The sequence below is a fragment of the Glycine max genome, chromosome 18, assembly GCF_000004515.6.
Source record: "Glycine max cultivar Williams 82 chromosome 18, Glycine_max_v4.0, whole genome shotgun sequence".
Classification (NCBI taxonomy): domain Eukaryota; kingdom Viridiplantae; phylum Streptophyta; class Magnoliopsida; order Fabales; family Fabaceae; genus Glycine; species Glycine max.
This window is the reverse complement of record NC_038254.2, coordinates 44,274,867-44,291,941: the sequence shown is the minus strand read 5'-3', so window position 1 is coordinate 44,291,941 and position 17,075 is coordinate 44,274,867. Positions and strand designations below refer to the sequence as shown.

General features: G+C 31.7%; 1 protein-coding gene across 8 annotated transcripts; it reads right to left on the bottom strand.

Moving 5' to 3' along the window:
- Positions 1-433: 433 nt before the first annotated feature.
- LOC100801824 (scarecrow-like protein 9) lies at positions 434-4,234 on the bottom strand. Of its 8 annotated transcripts, XM_041012285.1 has the most exons (5): positions 4,082-4,217; positions 1,379-3,811; positions 1,189-1,258; positions 985-1,077; positions 434-896 (listed from the first exon to the last, which is right to left on the bottom strand). In XM_041012285.1, the coding sequence occupies exon 2, from the start codon at positions 3,658-3,660 to the stop codon at positions 1,447-1,449; it is 2,214 nt and encodes a 737-aa protein (XP_040868219.1). In that variant the 5' UTR covers positions 3,661-3,811; positions 4,082-4,217; the 3' UTR covers positions 434-896; positions 985-1,077; positions 1,189-1,258; positions 1,379-1,446. The 8 variants fall into 8 exon arrangements, with proteins under 8 accessions (XP_040868219.1, XP_014626525.1, XP_006602598.1 ...); XM_014771039.2 differs by having other exon boundaries at positions 434-899; positions 1,379-4,199; XM_006602535.3 differs by having other exon boundaries at positions 1,379-4,199.
- Positions 4,235-17,075: the final 12,841 nt, after the last annotated feature.

The following is a 17,075-nucleotide window of genomic DNA, read 5'->3' as shown; positions in this document are numbered from 1 at the left end:
TCACTTTCTCTTTCTATCCTTTTTTCTTTCTTCCTATCTCTCTTCTTCCACCACAAATGGAATGAACATATAAAATTTTTCTTATGAATACGGTGTTGATTCTTTCAATACATTCCACTCATTCTTTGTAAAACCTATATGAACCTTTCCAAAGACAAAAAAGAGAAAAGTTCAATTCCTCGTGTGAATCTTTAAAAGCCGCATTCCCCCACCACGAGGTCCACCACTATTTAATGTTCTATACCATTTAGGATATACATGCATTAACAATCGACTTACTTTTAGTCCACTATAATTAATAATTATTTAAAGAAAACGTTTTACATTATGTTTAAAGCATTCAAACACTTTCAATGGCACGACAACATAAGGTTGGACTATAGTGTAGGCAGTTATACATGGACTATGAATCCAACAAATTGTGAGAACAAAATGTATAAAATAGAATTTACTTTTGATCCACTTTCAATAGCTACAAGTTACAAGCAATGAGCTAGTGGTGAAGATTTCCAATAGCTTCCTAGGGGCATGTTCAAGTCATCGTGCCACCACTGTTCCAAAGAACAACTTTCATCAGCTGTCCACCAAAGGGAAAGTCAAATGATGAATGGTGTGACCAACTATAGATTTGGTTATAGGTCCAAATATGTAGTAAATGCACACCATATGGCAAGTCAGATTACAATCATACATTATTCAACAAGGAAAATCTGTATCAACAAGAGGCCCCCACCACCCATTATGGGTCAAATGTTGAAAACAAGTCTTCAAAAGCAAATGTGAAGAGATCTGCTGTTTGTACATCACTTCCACACTTGAACCAATTGCAGCATCTAAGCTACGTGGACCTAGTCAAACTTTTTGCTTTTGGTACAGCTAGAATAGTAACATGCCATCTGCTGTGCAACAAGTATTTCTCCAAAGTAAATCTTCCATTAATTGTTAGGATGAAATACAAAAAAGATGAAATACACAAGCTATTACCTTCAGTTAAGTAAACTATCAGAAGCATTGAAGTTGAAAGCTCAAAATGAGTAACAGCAATAAAGGTTTGATCTTATTACATGCTAAATTCATCTGCAACATTAGATTGGATCATGTTCATTTGACAGCCCTCAAGTTAGCTATCACACAACAGACTTTATAAATGATCTATAGGATAATAACATAGATTATCTACTTTCATACCAGGCTATTAAGTAGCCATGTTTTCCTCAACTGAACTCACAGCTTGAATCCTTATTTTTGATCTCGAACCCTACATATAGAGCACACCCTGATCAATTATCAGATTGTAGTTTGTTCCACATGAGTCAAACCACGATGACAAATATACCAGCATTGTTGAACAGAATAAGAAAGTGAGTAATTGAAGTACCTGAGCTCCTCAGAAGTCAAACTAATTCACAAAGCCCGAGTGAGATGCACTTGTACCATCTTGGTTAGTCATGCAGGTTTCCAACAAGAAAGGGCATAAATGATTCGCCCCTTCCAACCTTGCAACAACCATTGGCTATCTTCATCAATTACAAAATCCTTGTGGTAGCTAGTTGTTACTTTCTCTATTGCCCTCTTTACTATCTCACGCTCAAAAGGTTGTTGCAAAAATCCAGCCCTTAGAATTCGGGCTTGCCACTGCCTATATGTCTCTGGCCTCTCTACTCTCTCACAGCCTTCACATGCTATGACATTCAATGCTTCCCTACCAAATATTTCTTTCTCAATGAGCATCCTCTCCCATTCCTCGCGAGAAACAATGGCTTCAAGCATGTCAAAGAGTGAAGAGTAGTGAAACAGTGCCTCCCTGAATCGAGTAACAAAAAAAGGCGCATTGAAGGCCCCGTTAGTAATGCCATGAATGAATATATTCGGGTTGATCTTCCTTATCAAACTGAGGAATTTATTCCTTGGACTGTCCACAACCACAGATTCATCCAGCACATTTTTACCACGATAAAAACAGGTAACAACGAGGTACTCGTCCCTATCAATCTTGAGTTCCTCAAGTTGAATTGTTTCCCATTTTTTAGCTATAGCATTGTACTCAAATTCCACCTTAAATGATTCAGCATATGCCGCCAAGCGGCGTCCAGTTTCTACAATTCTCTCAGCAGGCCTGAAACCAGGTTGTGGGGAGTCTATTCCAGTAATCCGGAGTTTAGGTGCTCCTCCTGCTAATGAAAGTCTCTGAATTAAAGTAGGCCACTGGAAACCATAAAGGATACCAAAATCTATAATATGGAGTCTTGGTGAATTTGCTGAAGATTTCCTTATTGTAACATTAGAGATAAAAGCAGTCATCTTCCTAAAAGGGCAAGCAGCAAGATATAGATGATAGGCCTTCAGAAAATCAGCAGCTGATGTTCTTTTGCTAACAAGTCCTTTATAAATTTGGCTACCAGTACCAGACAAGCGCGCTTCAAGGCCATCAGCAAAGATATGAGCCAACCTCTGATTCCCATCCCCAAAAGGGTTTGAGTGCTGCCTGATCTGCTTTAGCAACTCGTTTGCACCTTTATAGTCATCTGCAGCAACAGCCTGAGCACAAAGAACCAAAAGTGTTCTCAAATCTACCACCTCCTTTTTCCCATTTTGTTTCTTACTACGCCCCTTGCCACCATTGGAAGCCTTTGATTTACCATTTGACACCACTATCTTCTCATTCTTGGTTTGCAAGGCCTCACGGCGGGCCATAAAATGCTTCTTGCCATCCCCTAAACTATGAAGCAGGATTATATCAATCATGGATGATCGCAATGTAGGTTCAGAGAAAATTGCGGCTTGCTTGCTGCTTCTATTTTCTTCAACACCCCCCTCTTCCCTGTGATGATGCTTCCTTATTTTGGATCCAGCAGGAAAAGACTCACCCTCGTCCTTCTCCACCTTAACAGGCAATTCATCACTCCCCACTCTAGGCTCTAGTTTTGAAAAATTAGCCACACCCAAATTAGCAAAGAGTCCATTTCCACTTGGAAGAAACTTGCTAGCCTCCTCAACACCCTTCTGAAATTGCAAAATGGATTGAGTCTCACTGTTCAGATCAGGAACCTGGAGAATACTGCTTGGAGAGTCTACAGGCCCTTCCACACTACTTATGACACTATTTGGAGAGCTATAAGATGACCGGGAAATGCTATTGCCTCGAAAATTCTGGTTAGGAAGTTCCCCCAAATTTCGGCGCAAAGAATTGTTAGTAAAAATGCTACTGAGGTCACCATCATTGTAAGAACAAGTACCATAATTTTCAGAGAAATTATCCACCCCACCCCCATCATCTGGATCAACAGAACTTGGATGCCCTAAAGGCGAAGAAGGGTACTTTTCACCAATTACCTCATAGAATGATCTCTCAGCAATTTGAAGATCCAATGAATCTTGTAACATGCATGTCTTATCTTCCATGTCTTCTTCCATAAGGATCTGACTGATGTAACTCAAAATTCCATCAGAAAATTCACAATCCTCCGGAGAAGGTTCCTCATGAGTCCAAACCGAGGATGAAGAAGGTGTGTCAATTGGTAGTAGATTGGACTGAAGGTAACCAAATTCCCTACTTTGATCAAAGAAACCATTTTCAAATCTCTGATTTCCCAACTGGATTTCATTAGGGGAACCACTAAACCCAAGAAGACGAGGATCCATTATCATCAATCTTTGCATAAAAATAAAAACTTTAGTCCTAAAACAACTTCAACAAACAACCCTTCTTCTTATTTCTCTTGAAAGCCTTCTTCAAAAACCAAAACAAAACCATCAAAACACAAAAAACCAAACCCTCCTAACACGTGTCTTGACTTTCAAATGTGTCAGTCTATGCACAAAAGAACAAGGAAAGTAAAACAGAAGGGATAAATAGATAGACTTCACCAAAACCATCAAACAAGGCAAAAGGGTAAAAAATAATCACAAAAAATGAAAAACAGTCACCACACAAATAGACAAAACCAAGAGGATGCAGAAATGAGAAATAGAAAAATTAAAATGAAAGTGAAAACCATATAGAATGGTGAAGCTAATGAGCAGCAACAAAAGGCAGAAAAACAAGGAAGTTTTGACCCAGAAGAGAGACAAGGCTGTTTACCTCGTTGGAGACCCACCAGAACACTAGTTCCAAGAGAAAGCAGCAGAGGAGAGAAAGAAGAGAGAGAAGAAAAGGTGAGCGCGAAAAGCTGATGATGAGGAGGCATATATTAGAGAAAGAATAAATATATACACATTCGTGAGCTATGGGATAGCTTGCGAGAGAAAGAAAAAAAAAAAAAAAGATGATATTAATACGTGATAACATCGTGTCTCTATCAATTTTCACATCATACTAGATTTTTATTAAACTTAGAAATTGAAAAAGGAAAATACCAACAAATGTTTGTTATAAGATCACTTGTTAATAGAAAATGCAAGTAGAGAGTCTTTATTTGATTTTCAATGCATTTCTAATAATAATCACTTTCTATTTATTAATTCTTTAATTGTTTCTTTGACTAAGTATCATTTTCAAAAAAAAAATATATGGTAATATATATTGTTTCAATTTAACTAATATAAGTTAGAGTCATAATATATATATATATATATATATATATATATATATATATTAAATATTCTTTAAAAAATTATTATTTAAAATAGTATTATCTGATTCAAATTTAAGATAAAAAAATAGTTATAACCTCATAAAAAATATTTTTTATTTATAAAAATTGAACTCAAACATAAGAGAGTTTATAACTCAAGTACATTGCCTAATAACTAAGCTAGATATTTTTAATAAAAAAATGTTAATTTGTGAATACTTAAATAATCTAAACACCTAATTAATATTTTTCATTTTTTAGTCTCTCTTTTGTCATATTATATCGTCAATCTAAACACTTATGTAAAAAAAATCATCAATTAATTTTCATGTTCCATAATAAGTGTCATATTAAATAAAATTAATCTCACTTAAATATCATTTTAGTTTTTTAATATAATGTTATAATTATTCTTATTTAAATCTCTAATAATATTTTTTAAAATATTGTTATAAAATATTGTTTGTGTGAATACTAAGTTTCTAATTAAAAATTAATTTCATAACCGATCTATAAGATTAAAGTTTGTGAAAATAATTTGAGATCATTTAGAGGAGATCCATGTCCTAATTATGATAATTAAAAAAAAAGATAGTTTACATAATTTCTAGAAAAAGATTAATTTAGTTGAAAATGAATTAGTGGAGTGACAATTGGTTTTTTCTATTATTAATGGGCAATAAAAGCTACAATTGAAATTAATGATGATAGATAAATAAAATTAAGAAAAAATTATAAAAATTAATACCAAAATAAATTCTTGAAAAATTACTATAACTCTTTCTTTTATTTACTCGTTTATTTTATAAAAAAAAATAGACTATATAAAGAAATTTGGGAAGAAACCCACTGCAGTAGGAAGCATATTAATTTCTTATTTCTCCAGCAATCCTACTAGAGTCTAGAAGTCTAGATTCTATAGTTCCAATTGAAAAAATCTATTAAGTTTCCAATTGAAAAAATCTAGTAAGTGGTGTATAGAGATTGGGTGTGACATAGACATTGGTGCTACTGTTACCTGAACTAACTAAACAAGAATTAAATAGGAGAGAAAAAGAGTGGTGGGGCCAGGGAAAAGCTGAGAAGCAATGATAGCCGTTGATTATGGTGATGAGAGGGGAATGGAGAAAAGTGAAACATGTTGCGGAAGTCTATAAAGGTTGAAAGCGTATGAGAGGGAGACACATATAGCGCAAAAGTGGGGGTGTCCGATGTTGTCTCTCAGGTTGGAAAATATTTATTCATTATTATTATTCCCTTGATTAATTTAGAATTATCTGACTTTTCATATTTTGGTAGAATAAATTAGTACTCAACCAAATTAAGCGAAGTATACATGACTAAATCCGCGTTCTGCGGGCATTTAATTTTTTCATTTTTATTAGGGTACAAACTTCTATATGGTTATGTTTGATTGGAAGGAAACAAAATTTCTCCTTGTAAGAGATTTCAACTATACAGAGACGATAGAGAATCTGCACTTAAAAATAGGAGTTATAAAAACAATGTTGATTATTTGGTAGTATAGAAAAAGAGTGGAAATAAGATGAGATTTATTAATACTTTTTTAATTTTTTTTATTCATCTCTCCCTTTTTTCTTATTTTTTTTCTTTTTGATCAAATGAATTAGGGTTAGACATGGACAGAAATGAGTTACCGTTTGACATTTTAATAGTGAGGGAAGAAGGGAACACAAGGTGGACAAAAATGGGCTAGGGTTTGATCATAAATTTATTTTCTTCTTCTTTATTTTTTCTTAATTATCGATAAATTAAACATATAATATCAATTAATTAAAATTTAATCATTCTTTCAAATTATCATATTATCTAATAAATGATCAAATAACACACTTTAACCGTCAATACATCTTAATTAACAATTAAATCAAAATTATGAATTTTGCAAACTAGGAAGACCAAAGTCCGAATTAGAAACAAGGGAATCAAGATCAAAATTTTACAAAAATAAGAGAATCAAATATATAATTTAGCCTAAAAAATAATACATAAAAAAATCAAAATTATTTTATAGAAGAGATTGTTAAGAGTTTCATTTAAAAAGAATAAAACATATTCATGAAATTTGAATTTATAAAATTTTATTATATACCTTAGAATTCTTCCATTTGAGTTGTATTATAAAAATATTTAGAATTTATTTATTTTGAGAAAATAATTTATTTTTATTAATAGTTATAAAAAAATCACATTTATTTTAAGAGTTTAATGATTATGTACTAATGATATAAAATAATTTTATATCATCAATCATCATTCAATTATAAATCATTATTGATATGATTTTTAATAATTAACATAAAATTCAACAAATTTATTCGTACATGATAAATTATGATTAAATGATAAAATAAGATTAAACGATAAAATAAAATTATTTTGTATTATTTGTGTATAACTTATTTTCTTTTATTTTAAATATTTATATATAAAATAATATATCTATTATATACTTTTTTTTATGTAAATAGTCAAATCAACTAACAGCATTGTCTAAAGGTATATTATCAAACGCAGAAATCAATTAGAACATAGTATATGTTTGAGTAATTGTTGGTTGGCCTAATAGATCCTAAGTGTATCTTTTACGTTTATTTGTTGGATTAGTCTAGGAACATGCACTATTGCAGGTTAAACGGGAACCCAAATATGCTAATAATTGTAAATTTAATTTAATTTTTTTCACACAAAGATAGAACAAATAACATATATATATATATATATATATATATATATATATATATATATATATATATATATATATATATATATATATATATATAAATTATTAGCACAAACATATATTTTTATTATTCAGATTGTAAATTTGAATAGGAGGAATCCGAAGTTACACTGATTTTTTTTTCAAAAATTTTGCAAAAACAAGTTAAGAATTAATGTTCTCCCAACATGAATTCTTAACTTTTTTATGAAAAAAATATTTTTTTTTAAAATATAATAAAATAATATAAATAAAGGAAATTAATTCAAAATAATAAAATTAGATGATATAAATAAGAATAAATTAATTCTAAGCAGTATTTTAATATGTGAAATAAAGGAAATTTTTTTTTTGTTTTCCTACTACGATTATAAAGATGTTGTGGATTTTCTTAAGCTTTGACTTTTGTTTTGTTGGATTCTTTGACATAAAAATAATCCCATTAAATTATGATATAATTTTTTAATTATCATATAATTACTTAAATAAATTATAAACTCAAGGCAATTAAATATGTTGTGAATTTTTTTGAAGTTTGATTTTTGTTTCATTGGTGGTATTTATCATTATGTATATTAATTAAAAATGAGAAAAATTAATTAGTATTCTTAAAATAAATTAAAAAAGGAGTAACAATTTAAAAAAATTAAATTGATTGAAAACAAAATGAATAAATAGTTATTACATCTCAATTATATTACATAGCAAGATTAAATTACTATGGTAATTGAGATGAGATATTGAGAGACAAACATAATAAAACAAAAACAAAAAAATTGTATTAACAATAACAATTGAAACACAAAAATGACCAAACTAATGATAGTTTGAAAGATGTTGTGCAACGAACATGAATATGTCTTTTTTTCATTTGAATCATTCTAGTAAATTGTTCATCATGCGCAACATCTGCATTGATGCAACACATTGATCGGTTATTGGGGTTGGTTGGGTAACTGATTTATTAAAAAATAACTAAAATTTCTATTGGACAAATAATGTTACCGTTGAATTCTACTACTCCTGGAAGTGCAACTTACTTGATGACATTCTTGAGTGTTTCGATGTTAAAATACTACTTAGAATTGATTCCTCCTTATTTTTATTCTCTAATTTTATTATTTTAAATTAATTTCATTTATTTATATTATTTTATTATCTTTAAAAAATTATTTTTTTCTTAAAAAAACACAGTTAAGAATTCGGGTTAGGGGATCCGAATTCTTAACTTGGTTTTGCAAAATTCTTGAAAAAATCACTGTATAAATTGTATAAATTCGGGTGTGAATAATAAAAGTGTATGTTTGTGTTAATAATAGATAAATATGTATGCTTATGTATATATTTATTATTTGTTGCGTGTTTGTGTGAAAAAAATCATTAAATTTAACCCATTATCTAAAATTAAGTTTTAAGTATATAATTACTTTAAATATTCATTAAAAAAGACTTTAGTGTTAGTAGTCCTGATTAAGCCAAATAGAATTGTCTTATAGCCTAAAAAAACAATACTCCTACTATCTATTCTAAGGGGCTAAATTATCGGGTTTTCGATTCAACTAGGTAGGCTTAATTTATATAATTCTTTTTATATTCAAAAGGTTCGAGTTTTTAGGTAAAGGACATATTATACTTAACGGAAAGTGAACTTTTGCATAAAGAAATATCTTGATTGATAGAAGCATGGCAACATGGATGGCCTCATTAAAGATGGAATCTGCCTCTGACATTATCACGTTAGAGTTGGTAGGCTTATTTATTCAATGATACAAATATTTTGCTTCTTAGTTTTTATGTACCCAACTAACTATGAATATTTGGCTTGAGTTTAAATTACATACATAGATTGTAGATTTGTTGAAAAAAGAAAAGTCTTTTAAGTTATGCACTTTTTTTTTATTGTGCCAACAAATACTGAATAAGAGGTCAGAATAAAAAACTATTATAAAATTATATAATACTTTTCTTTTTGAAACGTATATAACTTAAAATATATTATATATTTTATTCATGTATTCACGACAGATGTTTAAAAAGAAAAAAGAAACTCCTTAATTTATTAGTCCGACTCCATGAAATTTAGTCGTTTCATGACCTTAATTTTTGGGATTTGATGGATGTCATGGGGATCGCACATACAAAAGCCGTGGTTCGACATGTGCCAAGTAACGTGCACTTGAGTTTAAAATGCATTTTACAAGCATACCCCGTGTAGGCAACATTTCAAGTGAGATTGAGATGGGCTTCTGTATCAAAATGGAGTTTCTCTTTCTTCATATATTATCAAAATGGGTTGATTGACATGGATAAGTAAGTAGTCTTTTGAAAGAGGAAGAAATCGTGTTTAAAAAGAGGATTTTTCCTTTTTTATTTTTTTTAAAAAATTGTACCAATTAAGAAACGGTCGCAAAATGGAATTTTGTTTGGAATTTTTCAACCAAAAAAAAAAAACTATCCAAATTATACAACCCAAAAATTATTTACACAAATGATACAAATCAGTGTGCTAGGTGAGAAATTAGTTCTCCTAAACCAATTTCTCATTGTGATTTTATTTTGTTTTGTTTTTCTTTTCATCGTGAAATGGTTCTTATTTTTTTCTTTCGAAGGCACCTTACTACATCGATTCTCCAAGAACCGATGCTTTAGGGCATTTTTTTAAAAGGCAGCTCAAAAAGTTTTATTTTTATTATTATTATTTATTTGAGTTTTTTTGTTTTTGTTTTTTAAAAATTGTTTTTTGTTTTAATTTTTTTAGTTCACTATAATTTATGTAGAATAGCATTTAAGAAAAATGTATATATTTAAATACTTAATATAAATATAATTTAGTTAAATATTTATGAAAAATCTATGGATTTAAGTGATCAAATTATTTTATTAAATCAAAATAAATAAATAAAATATATTCAATTTTGATAGTTTGTATTGGTGTAAAACTATGAGTACTTAAATATGAATTAATCTATAATAATATTTTTTTTAAAAAAATCAATCCTTAAATGAAACCAAACAATTTTATTGACGTGTCATCCCTTTCAATATTTATTTTCCCAAATCCTTAGTACGTAAACCGTAATCCATAAAATAAAATAACATTATACACACAAAATAAAAGATGATTACCCATAAAAAGAACATTACAAATAAAATTCCTAAAACATACATAATCAGTACCATAAAAAACAAACATGAACGATAAAGTCATTGATGAAACACACTTGATGATATGTTGCACGTATGAAACACATACCGCTTGAAAGGTGGACAATTTTCTTTGGAAACACCTGCGTCAAATATTAACAACATATGAGTATAGAATGCAAATTTGTAAATACCAAAATTATTGGTAACCTAAAATGCAAAAACATTACCTTGACAACATTGTGCAATGTAATATTCAAATAATATTTGGAGTAAGGAGGAAAGGGATAAAACACAACCGCATGTAGAGTATACCATTTAGTTCAATAAAAAACAAACTCTATATGACACAAAAAGTAAAAAATTAACAACAATAGTAAGAAACTTACGTCTTGCAAAACTAAGACGGAACCAATGTAAATGTCCATCATATATGAGCTAAAATCTTGACCTTCTATGATTGTCCATTTCATAGTGGCATTAATAGTCCCTGTAGGATCCTAAAATTAAAACTCTCATGAACAAATATCCAAAAAATAACAATGTAATCGTTAGAGAGCGAACTAAAGTTGACTACCTTGAGTGTAACTCTCATGTCGTCAAAACCGTTGGGGGTACAACTTTTGACAATGATGACCGTTAAAGGTACACGATCAAAAAGTATAATCAATGGACCCTAATAGTGTCCCGTGAGGTGTGTCATCAACATTTACCAATCCTACAATTATACAAATTCATCAATCAATTGAATGTTTAGGTGTATCAAATACAATAAATGTTTTACGATAGCTGACCTTGTGATCAAATGAAATCTAAAGCATATAACCATGGATTTTTGTTAAATTCACGTTGGGTTACTTGGTGGGCGCACATTTTGAATTCTTGAGTTGGGAGTGGCTTCCTAGATTTTTGATTCATCATGATAGCTTGTACGACCCCAGTCGGACTAGGAGTAAGTGTTGTTGAACTGAAAGATGACAAATTAGAAGGGCAAACAAAGGATGGGAGGTCTGAGTCATCAATGTCGAGAAGCTCCCATGGATTATTGTTCATGATGAATGAGACTTTGTGAGAAAAATAAATGGTTTGAAGATGATGAGATAGGGTGAGTAGCAAACAAAGGTGTTGAGTTGCATCTAACTCCACTACTCTATATATAATAAGTGATCTACTGTTTTCATGTAACTAAGATCGCATCGACAATATAAATGGTTTAGATTGAATCTTACTTAATTATGTTTGGTTTGTGCTATTCAAAAAATTAGTGTTTAGTCTAATCATCTCATAGAAAGCATTGTTTAGTCATGTCGAAACAAGTAATGTGAGGTAAAAATCATATGGGGAAAAGCAACGTGGGGTAACATCCTTTTTCTGGCACAAAGGACGAAGCTCTACAAGATTCATGACAGGTGAACAAGAACCTCGTTTTCATCAATGCGTTATGGATCGTTGATTGTTGTTGGTGTTATCTCGACCACTAATCTTTTTGGCACAAAAGACAAAGCTCTGTAAGATTCATGACGTGTAAACAATAGCCTCGTTTATCTCACTACATTATGGGTCATTGATTGTTGTTGGTGCTATCTTGGCCACTCCTTTTATGGCACAACGAAATGATTTACAGGATTCCTGACAAGTAAAATCTTCAAGTCTTATTAATTTTGTCCTGTTTTTGGACACTTTGTTTTTTTAAATATGTTTTCTATTTTTTCTTACACTTTTTTTTTAAAAAAATTAACTGTTTTGTTTTTGTTTTAAAATTTTTATTCTACTGATTGATATATATTAATTTATAACAAAGTATAATTTATCTCTAATAGAATTGAAGAAAAAAATGCGCACATACATGCATATATATATATATATATATATATATATATATATATATATATATATATTTAAATACTTAATATAAATATAATTTAGTTAAATATTTATCAAAATACATATATTTAATTGATCTAATTCTTTTACCTAAACAAATTAAATAAATGAAACATGTTCAATTTTAATAGTATCTATTAATTCATGTAAAACTATTATTACTTAAATAGTATTTTTTTAAATAATTAATTCTTAAACAAAACCAAGTTTATCTAGTTTGAAGAAGACGAATAAAAAGAAGAGTTACATAAATAAAACTTAGGTAAGGATCATAATCCTTTAGGACTAACACGATTAAAGTAGCGAATGTTTTAAAAAAAGCAACAACATAATTCCAATGATGAATTGCAAGTTTATTCTAAAAATGTGACAACAAGTACTTTGTGTAATGACTACACAGATCCATCATGCATCAGAGCAATTATGTCATCAGCCGTTCTTGGTTTCCTTGGTTTGCGTAGCTGGGCAAGGATTTTATCTGATGAACGCCCAAAAGTTACATTCAACTCAATCGAACCTTTGGTACTAAATTTTGAATAGATGAATACATTTTTCCGACATCATCATTGTGTTTGAACTCCTTATAGTCGTATGCAACACAACCATCACCTATGTAGTTTGGTTGATGGTAAAAACCATCTATCAAAATTTCATAGCCTCCATTGGCGTCAAAAATTGTTTTCCCTAAGGTAGCAAGCGACATGTCCTCACTTATTGTGATGACTTTTGGATCAATAGGGCATTCAAATACTATCCCTTCATCTGTTGGAATCATGCCACTATTGCAATAAACAAGAGCGGATACACTTTCCATGTTTTAAGCAAATGTGTTGAGTTGCATCTAACCCCTCTACTGCTATATTGATCTATTGTATTCATGTGACACATTTCAATGGTTGAGATGGCACCAACAATATAAATGATTTAGATTGAGTCTTAATTAATTACGTTTGATTTGCGATATTCGAAAAAATTAGTGTTTATTCAAATCGTCTTATAGAAAGTATTATGCAGTCACATCATCTCGATACAAGCAACATGGGGTCAAATCCTCTCAAAGAAATGAATGTTTAGTCAATTTGTATAAAAAAAATACAATACTTAGTCAATTAATGCACTTTACTGTTCATTCAATTAACAAGGGCAAATTGACAATGAACATAGTAGGACATAATTAACAAGGGCAAGAAATTAATGTCATCTGTATCCACCAGTTCCACATTTGGGTGGTTCCCAATTTCTTGCCAGCTGTCGACGTACTCATCCATGTTCTTGTAGTTTAGCTTGTTCATTAGGAACAATAGGTTGTTCTTCCTAGACGAAGTCATTAGTGGAAGAACTCCCGACAATACTTTGGTGAAAGGATGCAAACCAAGGTATGTGCATACTTTTCATGTACGCATAAGTTGACTCTGGTGTTGGAAGATCTATACCCATGAGATTGCTCATAAAGTCTTCTCCGCTTGCATTGAAGAACTGTGGATTGTACCCATAACCTTGTTGATGATGATAAGGTTGTGACATGAATTATGGTGTGAATTAATATGATTGAGCATGTGGTGGTAGTCCTTCATCATGCATGCTGGTAACCACTGGTGGACTTTGCTGTCGAGGATGTTGTCCAATTTTGTCAAGGATGCTGTTCAGCTTCCATGTTTGGAGCTAAACAAGATGTCGCTCCAACATTTGGATAAGTTGCAAACCCTGTTATGTAAATTTTAGAATTCGCTCGATACAAATTCATGTAGTGTCTCGTTTGTTCAATCTTTCCTAGAATTGGTTGGTCATTTAACACATATTTGCATCTTTCCTTCCAAATTGCTATCCATCATTGATGTTCCTCTACCCAATTTGTGTCACTATGTCCTCTCCTGTTAGTATGATGGACTTTGTCAAGATTATGTAGTGGATCTGGTATGTCTTGACAAAGTCCACATTAGAGCATGGTATGTCTTTGTCAAGATTATGCAGTGGATCTGATATGTCAGTTTGATGCTATACTACTATCATACCCTAATTTCGTCCGGAGACTATCATTTTTTGATCTTTTGATACTTATTAGTCGACTTACGGTGTTAAATGCCAGTTACAGTGCAAAACATATGATCATTCAATGTTTTGATCAAGAGTGCGAAAGATACCAAAAGGGAGGGGCAAAAGGGTCATTTGAGGGAGTTTTCTGGACCTTGGCTCGCCCAGGCTAGCCTCTGGCTTTCCTGGGTTCCCAAATAGCTTAGGGGTGAAGTAACCAGCCCACCTGGGCGAGCCAACTTACTTCATGATGAAGCAGCAGCTCGCCTAAGCGAGCTGCCATGGTTCCAAAGGCCATTTTTTGCTATAAATAGGCATGAGGGAGGCTGAGTGAAGGGTTCCAAGGTTCAGTATTGAAAGATATTAAGAGAAGAGGGAAAGAAGAAGAAGAAGAAAGAAGAGAAAACGAGGCCGAGGCGCTACTGAATCACGACCATAATCAACTTCTACATCGTTCTTCGTTCGGTGTTCTTTGCTCGTCATCTAGTTAGTGTTTGTTTTTAATGATTTGGACATGATCTATGCACCTTTAGGGGTCCCCTTTGTTGTTTTGTGCATCTTCATCTCCTTCTTCTATCATCGGTAATCTCATTTTTCTTTGTAAAGTTCAATCTTAACCGATCATTGGGGTTGTAAAGTTGTCTTATAAGAGATTGAAAGTTAATAAACAAAACCAAGATAAAACCAACTCACAACTAAACTTCTTTTTATCAAATATCACTCGAGATTGTTTCAAGGTCCAACTCCTTAACGACTCTCTCCGCTTTTCAAATTTAAAAGATCGTTTCAAGGTCCAACGCCTTAATGATTCTCTCGGCTTTTCAAATTTAAAACATCGATTCAAGCTCCAACGCCTTAAACGACTTTTTGTTCGCAATTAAAATCAATCTTTAAAAAAAAACATAAAATCAATTTAACACACAAACTTTCAGACTTAAAGAACTACGTTAGTTTGAATTCCTCATCGCACTTGAGGATACGTAGGAGCAAGGGCAACACCCTTGTCGACCCCAAAAAGTAAAAAAAATATAAGAAAGGAAAATAAATAATTTTGAAGTCACGTTATGCACACTCGATTAAAGGTTGTTGTCCCTTGTAGCAGGCATGTGGGGTGCTAATATCTTCCCTATGTGTAAATAACTCCTGAACCCTTATTTTCAATGTCCGTTGGTGGTGACTTCACACGTTTTCTTCATGAGAAGACGCACCTTTGGCATTTCACCTCACCCTCCCGCCGAAGGGTAGGTTGCGTCAACTACCACTGGAAAATAGATTAAAACTACACAAACACTCCATATTTTGAAATCCTTGTATGCATTTTCTAGTAGAAATGACTCAAAACCTCTATAAGGAATCTAGTGGAAGTAAAAAATTAATTTGTGTTAGTAATTTTAAAAATAATGAAATGGACGTATGAATTAATAAATAAAAAAACAAAGGGTTCAACCTCCTCATTACACATGTTGTTGAATCTTGACCTATAGCCTATGACATCACCGCATGGGATTCTGGAAAACTTTGGGCCTCTGTCACTCCATCTAGTGAAATGTGATATGTTAGTGTCAAATACATTATTGAAAATGAACTTTGTTTGAGTGAAATTATTTTTTTACCTATTTGCAAGTAGATGTGACGGTTGGCGCTCGACCCTTGGTTGAATGAACGACATGTGATACCATGCGTAAAACTGTAACAACAGTGCACATCCTCCCATTTCTTGGATGTGGGATAAATAGTCCTACACATTTCTCTGTACAAATGTGTTAAACATGCTGAATCCCAGTTGTACCGGCCAGCCCAATCAAGACCTGCTAACAGGGGTAGATACATGTAGTGACTCTATTCCTTAACTTGACTGACATCAACACCCCACAAATCATCCCTAAAATGTATGCCCTACAATGTCCTTCTAGTTGTTGTGTTGTGGGTTTTGTTGGGAGAGTTAGCTTGTGTTCTTGTAATCATTTTAATTTAAGTGTTGATCCCACCAGTGCATTCTTTGGAGGAACAACATCTATATATTATGTGCACATCTGTTCCCAATCATAATATGTTGGATTAGTAACATCTTCCAAGGTGATTGTGCATTCTTCAACAGGAAGATGAAATGCGTGTGACCCAAGTCTCCACCTTTCAACCAAAGCAGTCACTAAAACATCATCAACTTTAACTTGCCCGAGCTTTGCAACATCTAAAAATACAACTTGAACTAACAAATATTTAATTCTGGGATCTGGAGAAGGCATTGCTTGAGCATATGACTGAATTACATCGTTTGTTACCTGAAGAAATCAAAATAATAACGACATCATCATTTCTGAATCATAACATAATTAACATTCAATTAAACAAAATGTATTACATATTTCTCTAGATCTATGAAGGTGTTGTTTCTAAAGAAGAAGAGCAGTTGTAGATGTCATGGTTTAGGCTTTGGTGCTAACGTCAAGAAGAAGTTAAAAAGGAATATATGAGAATGAGAAAAAATGAGTCTGTATATGATGGAAATACACGTGTTTTATTTATAGAAAAATCTAACAGTAACACAACTCATTCGGTGATATCTAGGTCATCTATTTTGTCAGTGGGATCTTGACCATTGAATGTACATTGCTGTAATTAGTGATATCTATGCCGTTCATTTTTTTGGTGGGATCTTGGCCATTGAATGTGCGTTGCTCCAATCGATGATATCTTGG

Bases quoted from the DNA above. Each gene is read 5' to 3' on its own strand.
- LOC100801824 (XM_014771038.3), bottom strand. From the start codon at position 3,660: ATGCAAAGATTGATGATAATGGATCCTCGTCTTCTTGGGTTTAGTGGT.